Source organism: Pyxicephalus adspersus, chromosome 1 (assembly GCF_032062135.1).
Source record: "Pyxicephalus adspersus chromosome 1, UCB_Pads_2.0, whole genome shotgun sequence".
Classification (NCBI taxonomy): Eukaryota; Metazoa; Chordata; class Amphibia; order Anura; family Pyxicephalidae; genus Pyxicephalus; species Pyxicephalus adspersus.
Window position 1 is genome coordinate 157,264,204 of NC_092858.1, and position 14,065 is coordinate 157,278,268.

At 36.0% G+C, this 14,065-nt stretch overlaps 1 protein-coding gene across 3 annotated transcripts in view; it reads left to right on the top strand.

Moving 5' to 3' along the window:
- Nucleotides 1–14,065, top strand: part of ROBO1 (roundabout guidance receptor 1) — a 649,014-nt gene that overhangs the window by 607,041 nt on the left and 27,908 nt on the right. For 2 of the 3 annotated variants that reach the window (XM_072431970.1, XM_072431972.1), the window contains 3 exons: nucleotides 2,590–2,784; nucleotides 5,781–5,807; nucleotides 11,190–11,232. In XM_072431970.1, coding sequence (XP_072288071.1) covers nucleotides 2,590–2,784; nucleotides 5,781–5,807; nucleotides 11,190–11,232 — 265 coding nt within the window. The remainder of the gene's footprint in view (nucleotides 1–2,589; nucleotides 2,785–5,780; nucleotides 5,808–11,189; nucleotides 11,233–14,065) is intronic. The other variant, XM_072431971.1, reaches the window with a different exon arrangement.

Sequence of the window (14,065 nt, forward strand, 5' to 3'; positions counted from 1 at the left end):
TTAAATCTCTGAAGTGATCTAAGGATCATATACGTAAACCTTTCATTCGACAAATGACTGAAGCAGGTGATTATTTTGTAAGGGGAGCTAAACAGATGACACATTTCATGGTTTAAGACAGTTTCATTTGAGGTGCATGGAAATCAGAATAGTAGGTGTTTATTTGGATAAATATTAGGTTAAGTTTCAGTTTGGAAAGTTACTAGATCATAGAAGTCTGTCTATATTGTTATACAGCTACATTATTTAGGGGATTTGAAGTGTAAATGAAGCTTTTCACTAATTCAGGCCCTCAGGTTTAATAGCACAGATGAACCATCCAGGACCAGAATTCTATAGTTAAATGGCTCTGTGGCTATTTTGATACAAAGAAGCATCACTGTATTTTTTAGATTCTGCAGAATACCTTGTTTTACCAGAAGGTGGCAGTGCAGATAAAATGGAAAATACCGCTCCTTCTTCCAGACCTTTTCTTTCTTTTTCATCATAGTGTTGCTAATAGAATTCTATGCCTAAGGTTTAGCGCAAGACATGTTTTTCCAGCAGCAAATATATAATTCCTATGATTGCACTTATGCTCTTTTATGCTGTCAGAGGACTGCTCTGCCGTTCTCTCTTGGTATGTGAACAAATACATGCAACACTAGGGTAGCAGAACCTTGGTTCCTGCAGCCTCAGCTTATTCCTGCCATCCTTTTTGAAAAGGGACCTAACTAAACTAGTTGTCCATTTAAGTTTTCTGACTTGATGGTGTCCTGCCTGTTATTTATTTTTGTTGACTTTGATTCTTGTCTTGACCCTCATGATTACTATCTCTTCTGATCTGACTTTGTACCTTCTACCAACCTGATTTCTGATTGTCCCTGATTCAGACTTTTGTAACCCTGCCTGAGTCTTCAGGTATAATATCTTTCATGTGGAAATCCTGTTAGCTTCCATGTGATTCACGTCCACGATGATGGCTTGTCTACCGAAGAAGACCGCAGAGGACATTATACCTGAACTGGAACCAGGACATGACATCCAGGCCCCAGCTAGCCCATAGATAAGGCACAGATTCAGCCTGTTCACATGGAGTGACTTCACTGGAGCAGAATTCCAGTTTTATTGGTGTTAATCTTTAGACCAATATCCATGCTGCAATCTTACTCTGTAAAATAATTTTATTGCAACAATAAGCACCATCTATTTAGATTTCAGTCCAACATCAGACTCATTTTTTGTCTTCCACCTCCCATAAAAGTAAAGTCTATTCGCCTGACATCTTGTTTGTTCCTAAATACATTTGCCATGGCTGCTTACGTTTAATGCAAGGTTTGGCCACTCTTGCCAAGTGTTAAGTGGTTGTGGGCAGCTGTAATAAACTGTTGTAAATTTACAAGCACTTAGTTTTATTGTTCTAGATGCAGAGAACTTGGGTAATTGTGCCTGGTCAGTCAATCACAATCTGTTTAAAAAGCTTGAATGGTTGATTTATTTGTCTTTATGCATTTTGTAAAGCTGTGAAAGAATACATGTTCTATCAGCCAGTAAACAGACATAAAATGCTCTTTACAAACACCGGAAGGCAGATTTACTTATACTGGGTAATGCAACATGCCTTTGGTTCAAAGGCTCTTTGGATGGCTATTGACAAGAAAAAAGCATTTTCAAAGGCCTTGGATGTTTTAACATTAGTTGTTGTATATGTTTTATTGCACTTTTCAACACTTAATTTCCTTTCATGCATTAACAAATGTCTAGTCCTAAGCCAAGAAAATGACTTGAAACAAAGGCTGCTGCAGTGGGTTGAACTTTGATGCTTCAATATGGTGACACACATATCACCTTTGAAAAATAAATTAAACTGGGCATGAGGTCTGGGTTAGACCAATGGGTTCAACTTGAAATTCCACCATTCACTTTTTTGTAATCTTTTGCAATAATTCATGCAGGTGACCGCTGCCTGTTACATACTTTAATCACAGCCGATGACCATATGGCCAAGCACAAATTGGTTGTCATGGTATGACTAGCTGTGAGTCTGGTGTAAAGGTACGCAGTGGGCAGAGTTTCTATTAGCTGATGGTTGTCAGGGGTGGAACGCTCCCTCTTATGTACCTTGGCATGGGGCTTACAACCAATGTTTAGCTTTTCAAGCAAACCTTTGGCAAGCATTATCGATGACCTGATCGAGAATAAATTGAACATTTATCGAATGTTCACCACTATTTAAAAGCTTCGAACTGAAAAAAGAGTCAGTTCCTACCTTACCTAGATTGCTTTTCTTCAACATATATTAGTCTGTTTTGCAATTTTTTCACTTAACTTTTACACAAGGTTGTCTTATTTTCACAAAAGATTTATTAAGAAAAATGTGTGAATTTTGGATGAAAATATTGCTGGCCAGTCTGAATATTACTCTTCTCAATTTTCAATGTTAGCGTTGTCGCTCAATTCATTGATTAGCATAATAGATAACTGATTGATTTAAATTGCTGCTCTTGCTGCATTTTTAGTCTTTTACCAACCATAGCTTTAATTTTTGGCAGAGACATGTTAGTATGAGATATATAGCAAATGTAAATGGGGTTTTTGTTTCTGTTCCAGATTCCTTCGGTAATCCAGTGTCTCCGGACCAAGTGAGCCTTGCCCAGCAGATATCAGATGTCGTGAAGCAGCCGGCGTTTATTGCAGGAATAGGTGCTGCCTGTTGGATTATTTTAATGGTGTTCAGCATCTGGCTCTACAGACATCGCAAGAAACGCAGTGGACTGAACAGCACCTATGCTGGAATCAGAAAAGGTATGCATAACGATACTATGTTTGTAAAACCGTAGGGAGACAAGGTGCAAGTTGCTAAATCTATAGTGGCAAGAAAAAAATTATTGTGAAAAACAATACCTGTGTAGAGAAGCATACACTAAATAATGCCTTACTATTTGCTGCTTCAACAGATTCCATAATGCCTATGCAAATTTGACTTTCTAAAAGTCAGAGTAAAGGCACAACCTCTACCTCATGTGATGCCCTAATATATTGCTAGGGCTTCAGTATTACATTTTGAGGTGGGAATAGGGACATACCTAGTATTCTCTTATGCCCTGGATTTGTATGTACTATATGTGTTGGCTCATATCTTGTTTTGCCACACGTTTGCTTCAACAAGGAGATGCCCTTAAAATGAAATAAATAATGAGCAGTATATAAATCTCATTTAATACACAGGTAATCATATTCAGCTCATGTACCCTGTTCATGTCTGCATTCTTGCCTTTGTATACTATACAAACCATTCTATAGGAAATGCAGATGCAGGTGCTTGCTGTGTTTTAAATGAGAGCTGCAGGAATGAAGTTACAATGTGCTGGGGCTATTATGTCACACCATCCTCTCGGACCTCTTTTCATCTATTTTCAGTTCTGTAAAACCATAACAATGTTTACATGGATAGGTCAAAAGAAAAAAAGAAAGCGATGATTGAACCTTTTCATTGCCATCTTCCTGTCCCCCCAATGCTGTGTCCTTGTGATTTTTAAATTAATGTTCACATCTTTTCACTGTTGTTTGGGTAGCTCTGCTCTTAAATGCATCTATTTTATGACTGCTTGTTTCTATGGCATTGTATTTTTTTTCTCTTTTTTCTTTTTGATGTCGCTAAATTGCATTGACAGTGTGAAAAGAGCTGGCTAAGATGAGGCCAAATGGAATTCCTTCGATAGGGTCTCTTGTGCTACAAATGGAAGCCTCTGTGTGAATTGGATAAACACAAGCAGGGTTTTGTTTTAGACAAAATGGAATGTAGAGAAACAGCTTTAATCAAAAGGAATAATACAGATATTGTTGTGTAATTATTGGTGGGACAAAGGTGGTTGTGTACACTTGTATATACACACTAGGGTAACACAGATGGAACATTTCATTTGAAAACAGAGAATACATCATTGGGTTTTTCCATTGAATTCCTTCAAAAAATGACCACACACAGATTTTGTTTCAGATTTAATGTGTCAGATAAAGAAAGCATGCTAACACACTAATACAGTGTGCACACCTAAACATTGTATTGAAAGTATTTGCATTCAGGTAGACTCTAACACAATACGGGCATGAATGTATTTTACTGATATGCCAGAACATATCCAAAGCAAATAGGTTGGATTTCTAAATCATAGTAGCTGTAAAGAAATATTAGTAAATAAAGAAGCCTGCACTCAGAGCAACCAGTCATTTGTTAGGACAATGTAAAAAAAACTGTTTTGATAGCACATGATTGGTTGGTTGAAGTGAATAATATTTTTGCTTATTAACTAAGAACAACTACTCGTATTTGCAGTAAACCAACCCCACATTCTGCCACTGAATAGGCAACCTAAGGTTTTTTTGACAAATTATTTTATTTGGTGGCTGTAGTACATTGCGGTAATGGAAGTATTGAAAAGCAGATAATCTTATTTCCAATACACATGAAAAGAATAGATTTGTGGAAGCAGCATTCACCTTTGTTGCAGTCTTTACATTGTCAACACAAGTGAGTTGTAGTTTCCATCATACAAGTAGAAGAGCTGCAACCTTCACTTTGTGAGGAGAAGAGCTGTAGTGTTCATTATGTCAGTAGATGAGCTGGAATCTTCACCCTTTCATCAAATGAGCAAATCTTCATCACATCAGTAGAGAAGCTCCAGTAGATGACCTGTCCTCTTCACTAGTTCATTAGATTAGCCTCAGTGTTCATCATTTCAGCAAAAGAACTGCAATCTTCATTCTGTCAGTCGATCAGTTGCAGTGTTCATCACATCATCAGATGAACTGAAGTCTTCAGTTCATCCAGAAGCCATTCTGAACATAATGGGCCTGGTTTATCAAGACTCTCTAAGTCTGGAGAAGATAGAATACTGTATCATGAGAGAATCTGGGTGATCCAGCAAACCTAGAATATGTTTCATAAAATCATTTGCTATGGCAAATGTTTTCAATCCTGGACCAGATTTATTGCAGGTTTGCTGGATCAGGTTCTCCTATGATAGCATTTATTCCCCATTCTTGGGGAATATTCAGGCCCATCCTGTCCAGTATGGATTTTAGATGAATTAAAGTCTTGCTGAGCTTCATGAAATCAGGCCCAATGTAATCATATTTGATATTTAAGGTGCACTGATATTTACAGTGAAATACACAGGGGATCTACATAGCTGTCCTCAAATGTACACATTTGCATACAACTTTACAGGCTGTACTATCTCAGAAAGGAGATTTAATGTATGCTTGTTTGTTCAATGTTTGCTGCATTTTATATCCAGAGGTGAAAATTCCAAGGTGAACAATGGTCATTTACAAGCCAAGTAATGGTGCCCTGTTCCATATGGCTTTGATGGCTGTGAGACACGTTCATTATAGCACTAGACTAAGGCAAATAACTGTGTTGATGAGTGTTATTTCTACCTGTTGTCTACACAAGCGATGTTAGAATCCAGAACATGACACAGAATAGGCTCACACAGTGGCTGTTGCAGTGATTATTGATTGATGAAAGATTTATAACCCCTGCAAAGCACCCTCTTAAGTAATGTATTGGCTCCATTATTTATATTAGAAATAGAGATTGAACTAACAATTAATTGCCAATGATGCCAATGTACTCTGAAAGCACTTGGACTGCAATCACTGTGTCATTTACAAAGCTGTCTGGCTGCTGCCTGATTGACTGTATGTTGCTTGATATTTACTAATTTGATGTGCACTTTCTTCCTTCAGCGTAATAACCAGATTTTTATTTCATTTTTTTTTTTTTGATTTTTCAGTCCCGTCTTTTACCTTCACACCGACAGGTATATACAGTATTTGCACCTCTTTCTTGTCTGTTGCATTGCATGTGCTTCATAGTGATATTCTTGCTTTCTTTTATAATAAAGTTTACTGGGATTAGGCGGTCTAAAAACCAAAAAAGGGTATACAGTGTTTCACTGTGTGTAAGTTCTCTCAAGAAGTTGAAATAGTTTCTTGACAAATTATTTCAAGTGAAGTCACTGGGGCTCCTCAATTTCTTACTGAAATTGTATGAATAGCTGCAAGTGGAGATTTGTTCAATGCCTAACAGAAAAAAAATGTCATAGAATAATTTGTTGTTTTGAGCAACAGATTTCTAGATGTAATTATCTTTTAGGAAGTTATTCATATGCCTGGAGGTTAGCAAGACACCCAAATGTGGGTATAATGCACCCATGCCAAGGTTTCAGATCTTGCAAGATCTACAGTTAAACAAGTGACCATGTACACAGGTGTAGTAATGAAGTCAAGTGGGTCTATTAAAAATGTTTTTATCTAACCTTTACCCCAAAATTTACATTTTATTGGTATTTGATTAAAAAAGCTATGAATCATAAATGTTCACTTATTTTCTAATTGAATCATATGTGAAAATTGTGCACATGATGGGTAAACTCTGGGTGAAAACATTTACAAACGCCAATGTTCAATTTTTACATTTACAAGGCTAGACATGGGAGTTCTGAACTTACCATTCACAGTCCCAACATGTATCAATTAGGTACATAGTGGACCTCAACTGGTCAAACGCTGGGTAAATTATGGTAAACATCTAGCAAGTGCTATGGTTAGCCCATGCATGCATACTTAAGGCAGCAAATCATACTTTGGGCTAGAATTATAAAACAAATGGTACACTTTTTGTCTACATTTAAGTAAATTATATGTTTGCCAAAAAAAGTTTTATAACTCTTACTTACTAATGTAGCTTGATAGTTAATATAATAACATAGATTTAACTGTCCCCCTTTGTGCAGGACCATCAGGACTTTCCCTCACCATTACATGACCCCATGTCTTGTAGGGAACACCATACAAGATAAGCACGGAACAGCACACAATTTAACATTAGTAATATTACTAATAATTGTCATTTCATTACTATACATAGTTATTTTTTTTCCTACATGCAGTTATAGAAAACTATGTATTGCCACTTGTAACCATGACTCAAAATCCCATTTCAAATATTACCATCAAGTTCCTATTCTGATGGAAAAAAAATGATTACATTGCAGTTTGCAAATGTTTGTACCTGTAAACATGTTTTTTTTTTATATTGAAAATGGAGAAAAAATGCAATTTTAGTCAAGTATTTAGTTGGAAATAAGAAATGTTTCTGGTAAGCCTGCATTTTGTTAGTGGCGGCCTAGCTTTACTGGTGGCAGGCCCTCACATCGCCAGCAATACCTCAGTGACAGATTTAACACTGCCTCTTAAGTTTTAATCCTGTTATTGTAATCACTGTGAGCAGTTATCTCTGCTTTGCAGGCTGCCAGCTTGGAATTCTTCTAAAGGGCCCAATTTGACGTCTTTCAAACATAGTCCTGCCTAGATGGGGAAGGCATAGCTGTAGAATCCATCAGCATTTTGTGTGCAGCTAATCCCTTTTTAACTCTTGCATGTTACGGAATGCCTAAAATAATGATTTTTCTTCTAGCTCATTTGTGCATACAAGGGCCCTATTTATCAAAATGTCTGAAAGTAATAGAACATTGCTATTAGTAACTAAATGTTTTTGGAAGCTTGAAAATAAAAGGAGGAATGTGATTGGATGCTGAGGGGTAACATGTAAGGGCTTTCATGTATCACAAGGTTATGGTGCAACCAACCAGTTCTGAATTTCTGTATCAGAATAAATAAAATTAAAGCTAATCAGCATGGAACATATATAAGTATGCTATTTGCTTGCTAATGGCATTTTCATGTCTGATCTTAGAAAGTTCTTTAAATCATTTTTGTAATTGAGGTCTGATACTGCTTAGGCTGTGTTTAGGCTGGTGGTTAAAAACTGCAAAGTTTTACCCTTCCTGGGCACGTGGTGGTTGTCAAAAGCTGGTAATAAAAGGTGGTGATCACTGGGCTTTGCAAACACTTGTGTGGGTGTTTGCTTGCACTTGGGCGTAGTGCATTTTTTTTCCTATATAGAATTATACAATGTTTGTAAGCGTTTTGATTTTTTTTTTTTTTTGTGCAGAAAAGCTACTACAAGTAAAAAAAGGGGACTGTATAAACCCTTATTTAGGGGGGTGGCTAAATGCAGTTAACTGCAGCGCTACCACTTGAAAATCCACCAGTCTGAACTCAGCCTTCATGGTTCACTGCACATTAGTGTGGAGGGATCTAACCAAATAACCATTCTGTCTTCTGTTTGCCTAACAAACACCATCCTGCATTTATTTCAAACATTTATTGCACCATGCAGCTGGTCCAGCAGCGGTTAATGATTTGACGGAGACATTTGAAGAATAATCTCTGTACCAAAATGCCTTCAGTTATTTAGTCGCAATTACAGTTTTGCCTTTTGCCATTTCCTTTTGATGTGGTGAGCCAGGAAAGGTGGAGGGTGTCATGTTTTAAGGCAGTAGGAACATGCTGCTTTGTGTATGTAGAAATCTCTTGAGGTTACAATTATACCTCTGCTTGTATGTTTTTCCCATTAGGGAGGCTCCTGCAGGTGTAGGAAACGCTATAATAAACTACATTCTGCTGTTTAAGCACAAGGGCGCATGTATTATATAGAAATAAGCCTAAAAGCTGAATTCCAAAAGGGAATAATGTCATATAATTGTCAGGAGAAGTTATCACATGTTCATGTTAACATACCATGAACATAACAAAACATAACATGTTCACCTCTATCCATGGGTACATTTTCAGACCTAATAGGCCTATTGGCTGTGTGTGGTATTTTCTCATTTTAAAAGGAACAGCTGGCATTTGGTATCTAAAGAAACAGTCCTAGTTGGAATAAATACCTAAGTCCATCTGTCTTTCATTGGTGTAAGTTTACCTGCATGATGTCACTATATCTACTGCAAATATCTAATATAACTTAATGTTAGTGTCATTTACACCTTGGTAAAGGCTTATAAACTTAAAGGGCTCAATTTATAAAACAGGGAATCAGATTTCCTCATGGGAATCTTCCAGGTCCATGTGTTTCAATGGCAGTAATTGATTCCCTCCAAGGAATGTTTGAGGAAATGTTAGATTCCCTGTTTTATAAATAGAGCCCATTGAGTTTTAATTATGCTTTAAATATTCAAGGTATCACTTTCCATATATATATATATATATGTATATATATATATATATATATATATATATATATATATACATATATATGGGTTTTTTTTTTTAAACAATCAAACCATCAGTACTTTTCCACGCACAAACAAACAAGCCTATCTTGATCATACTACCACATCAATTTTAAATCATCTAAAATTACATTTATGTGTCTATTTATGCACACACCGTGTGCGTATTTTTTTTTTACGCTTGGATTACTACATGGAATTTACCAACAAACTTATGAAAACAAGCTTGTTAAATGCTTTACTCTACAGCTTAGTCATTAAGGGTACATTTATCTAATGGGAATGCCTATAATAAACACAATAGACACATACTTAGGATAAATGTGCTTCTAATAGGATAAACAAGGGTGAACTGTTTCATGCCATTGTTAAAACACATTATTTAAGTAATATTTTTTAGATTTTTATGCTGAATTTATTAACATGGTGCAAAGAGGAATTAAGTGTTGGAGTGTAGAGCAATGCACAACAAATCATTACTGCTTACAGATAGTAACACCTTGCCTTTTTTTCTATATCTGGCACTGTGAAGCAGAGTGGTGTACATTAAATAGGGGTTGCAGATGACACACAGATACAAACAGTGACACAGGAGGAGGAGAGTACTCTGCCCCGAAGAGCTTGCAGTCTAGGAGGTTCAATATTTTCTTGATGCCATGAGGTCTGTCTTTACCAATCAACAGTAAACATAAACCTCTTTGGGATGAAAGTAACCTTTACAAAGACTAACAAAAAGAGACATTATGTACCTTTATATTTTACACACCCTTATGCAAATTCTGACATTCTGAAGATCAATATGAACATTAACTAAGGCTGGCTCAATTGGGTTAATTTTCTTATTTGACTGAGCAGTCTAGGTTGATCATTCCATAGATTCAACCATTAATTGATTCATTATTTCTGAATTTGATCAACTAAATGTATCACTGAATGAAAAAAAAAAATTTGGTCAGGTCAAAATTTCTGTTCAAGTTCTTGAATCATACAGCTTTTGAGGTTCCTCAATTGATTCCTGTTCAATCAGACTTTAGGGATTGCATTAAAACCTTTCTAGATTTTGCCCCCACCCCTCAATATCTCTAATTGAGCATTTGCACTATTGCAAATGGTATTATAAGAATTATCTTGTGTCAGAATTTTTGTAGCTGTCTTCAAACAAAAAATAAATATTAACTGGCCAAACGTAACCGCTGCTTTCTTTCTCTTTTTATTTCATTGTATAGATTGGGTTGAAAAATAATCAAAAACAATCAATAATAAAAAAGAAGCTAATATTGATTTATGTATGACATTTGTGTCAATGCTATATCCTTTTGATTAGTTGCTGGATTCTACCTTGTTGGGCAGATCTCTTTATTCTTCCCATACTTTGAAGTTTTTGGGGAATTTTTAGTTTATTTGGAGGTTTTCTTCTATATACAATATAAAGTTCTATATTGTGTTACATTGTGAGGTTCACTGTCACAGTACAGTGTTCACATGGATTTATATTATTTCTATAGCTCATGGCATCAAGAACATATAATATTTCCTGCGGTGTCAATCCATGGATAAAGGCCTGATCTGTAATATGCACACATAATCATTAGATAGTATCTTTTGATAAAAATGTCCCATAGACTTAGCAACCAGCAGGACCTGAAATAGCTTATTTGAAGAGCACTGTTTTTGTATTGAGAATAAATTCTTGTTTATTTTCCAAGCTGTCCTTGAGCAGAACAAGCGATCTGTTATGCTAGAAATGACACAGTAGAATCTCAGCAATCAATCTGGCATCAAAACAGGTTGTCATTCTCTCTGCTTTTCTCTTCCATCTTAAAGATTTATCCCTCCTGTTATCAGGTGCTTGACACAGAATAGATTCAGAAAGAGAATAACGCGCCAAATGCGTTAGGTAAATTGTAAATTAGCGTATGCTGATTGACCAAACAGCACAGATAATATAGATCACCATCATCCATCTTGTATTTTTATTTAGTTATTGCTGAATGTTACCGCTTAGAATTTTCCTTTGTGTTCATTATATTCAAATGTTCGTATTCTTTTTTCTATTTCCAGTGGCGTATCAGCGAGGTGGGGAAGCTGTAAGCAGTGCGGGAAGGTGAGAAATTATATATTTCCCTGACAAAAACATACATATCTTTTGTCATCCTGTTTTTATAGGGAACAACGTGCTGCAGGCTCTGTGTTTTACCGAGCAGCTTAAATCTTCCTTTTATGTGTCCTTTGAAGATTCGACCTGCACGAGCCTACCTCATATTTTATTTATTATTATTTTTCTGGCATATATTCAGCATAATTAAGTGAAGCAAACAGCATGTTGCTGATTTTATCTGTCGGCAAACATGTGTTTATTTACCAAACTAAATATGTGCACATAATTAAGTGAAGACCTGGTTTTGTAAATGTCATGTGGTTGCCACGAGAGGGAGCTCTCATATTATATAAAGAATCAATGACTTTGTACAATGGAGCAGCAAAACTTTAGTAAGTAGATCAGGGTATTGATCTTAAACTTGTTTCCTCACTGACCCCTATTTCCAAGCAATAGGCTTCAAGTGTTGAAAACGTGTCCATAGGAATTTTCGATCTTGGAAATGCTCTTAGATTTTAAAAGCGCTCTTTAACATTTTATATATTTTGTGTGTTAGAGTTAAGTGGAACTTAAAATAGGAAAAATTTACACACAGCCTTTGCCACCATATTTAAGAAATGGCCAGTTCCCTGACTGTCATAGCAAACCTCTTGTAATCTTGACCTGGAGAATGTATGCAACTAGTTTTTTCAGAAATACGAAGAGGATCAGGATCAAAAGCAAGTTTTGAAGATTTCCACAGTGGCTGCTTAAAGATTTTGCTCAGGATTGCTCACCCTTTAATTTTTGGTAGTAATTACCAGGGTCATGCTATTTTTCACTGCACAAACCAGTCTTTAAAATACATAAGTTTTCATATTCTACAGTATACTGGTATGTTGTGATGTTGTACTTTGCATATCCATTACAAAACTCTTTACTGTTCCAGCATTCACAGGGGTAAATATAAGAACCACCCTGAATTGATAGTTATGAATGTTCAAACAATTTACATTCCGCATTCCTAACTTTATATACATTTGCAGAGCAGCAAGTGCTGGATATAATTTTAAAATGTTGGCAACTTTGAGCTATCTGTCCAAACGTTAATGATGGTGGTCGAGGTTTTCCAAAATCTTGAAAATCCTAATGAGCACTTCCGATGTTTGCACAAACTCGTTAACGCTCTTGAGGGTGTCTCTGTAGTGACTAGTTAGTGAATGTGATTTCCAAATCAGGAGTGTAGCTTGTGAATGTTGGAAAGACCTGAGAGATCCGGCAGTCCTTTTCATGGACCCAGCATGGCTTTTTCTCCTGATGGGCAATTTATTTTTAAAGTGCTGCATGGTGGAATGATTGTTCCATTTTCTTTAGATGGAGAAAAAAGGCAAATCCTTACTGATCTCTTAGTGCTTTTAGTGCTTGCTGGATGATTTGCAGATTGTATTCACTTGTAACCCCTTTTTAACCCTTATTGCTAATGATGCTTGGTTCCATTGCACTTGTAAACCATGGACATGGGCATTATGTTTGCACTAAGCTGGCATGGGTTTTCTAGTTTTTAATTCCTTGAGATATTGAAGCCAGACACAGCATTTTTTTATTGCAAGAGCTAGGCCAGCAATGGTCTCACTCCAATGCATGTACAATTTCCCATGTTTTATACCTTTAAATTGGGATTAGTCTTGTAATGCAGAGCCTGTTCTGAAATCACAAGTGGATATTTTGTTATTTATTGGATATGCCGCCTAATTATGGCACTTATGTTCAAGTCTAATTATATTATGGTCTAAAACACTGTGCACTATATAGACATTTTAACTGTAAAATGTTGCTCACGGTATTCAGATACCTGTCGCTTCCTAGACTGCACCTAAATGTACATTCATAAAGTACAAGATAATTAAAAGGGCAAATCTCATCTTTTTTGTATGTAATCCTGATCTGACAACCTTCAAACTTTCCATTATATATCACACTCTGTTAAACTACATGTTTTCTGCCCTTTTGATAGAGCTGAATTTACTGACAAATGCTTCACTAGATGTGATTTTGTAAACCAAAGAGACATTCTTTATTCTGAACAAATGTGGCTGCATAAACCACATGCCTAAAGTTGGCTTTAAATGAACTTGTCTTCTACAAAAAAAAAAATGGTTGTTATGATGCTACCTGCTTATCGGACTGGAGACAATGGACTTGATTTATTAAAGCTCTCTAAAAAATAGAGAAATAAACTATCATAGGAAAACCTGGGTGTCCCAGCAAACCTGGAACAGATTTCTTAAAAAAACTTTTCTTTTAAATTGGCCAATGTTTTTAATACTGGACTAGATCTGGTCCAGGTTTGCACAGAGAAGATGTTTAGAATCTTGTACTGCCTGTACAGGGAACTGAGCTATAGACTACAGCATGGGAACCTTAGGTAACCATTATAGGACATCTAATGCCAGAGTGAGCTGGTGAAAAGACACTCAGCAACTGCAAGTGGTAATCTTGAAATGCTAAGGCCAGAGTGCTGAACTGTTATTGAGAGTTCAGTATTTTCCCAATAGGAAGTGTTATATTGAAGCATACCTGCCTACCTTTCTACCTGGGTTACATCTTAGTTGTTGATAGGCAATTTCTCTGTTTTATTGCAATAAGAGTACCAAACACTGTTTTTACAAAAATGTGCAATAAAGTTTATGTGTTGCTACTATTACAAATGTATCACACTGTAAAGTTTGATATAGGACAGTAGTGGTAACAAATTCTCTAGGAGATTTTTTATCTGTTGCCTAAATTTTTGCTTTTATTTATATATATATATATATATATATATATATATATATATAGGCTTTTGTAGACATTGCTGTTT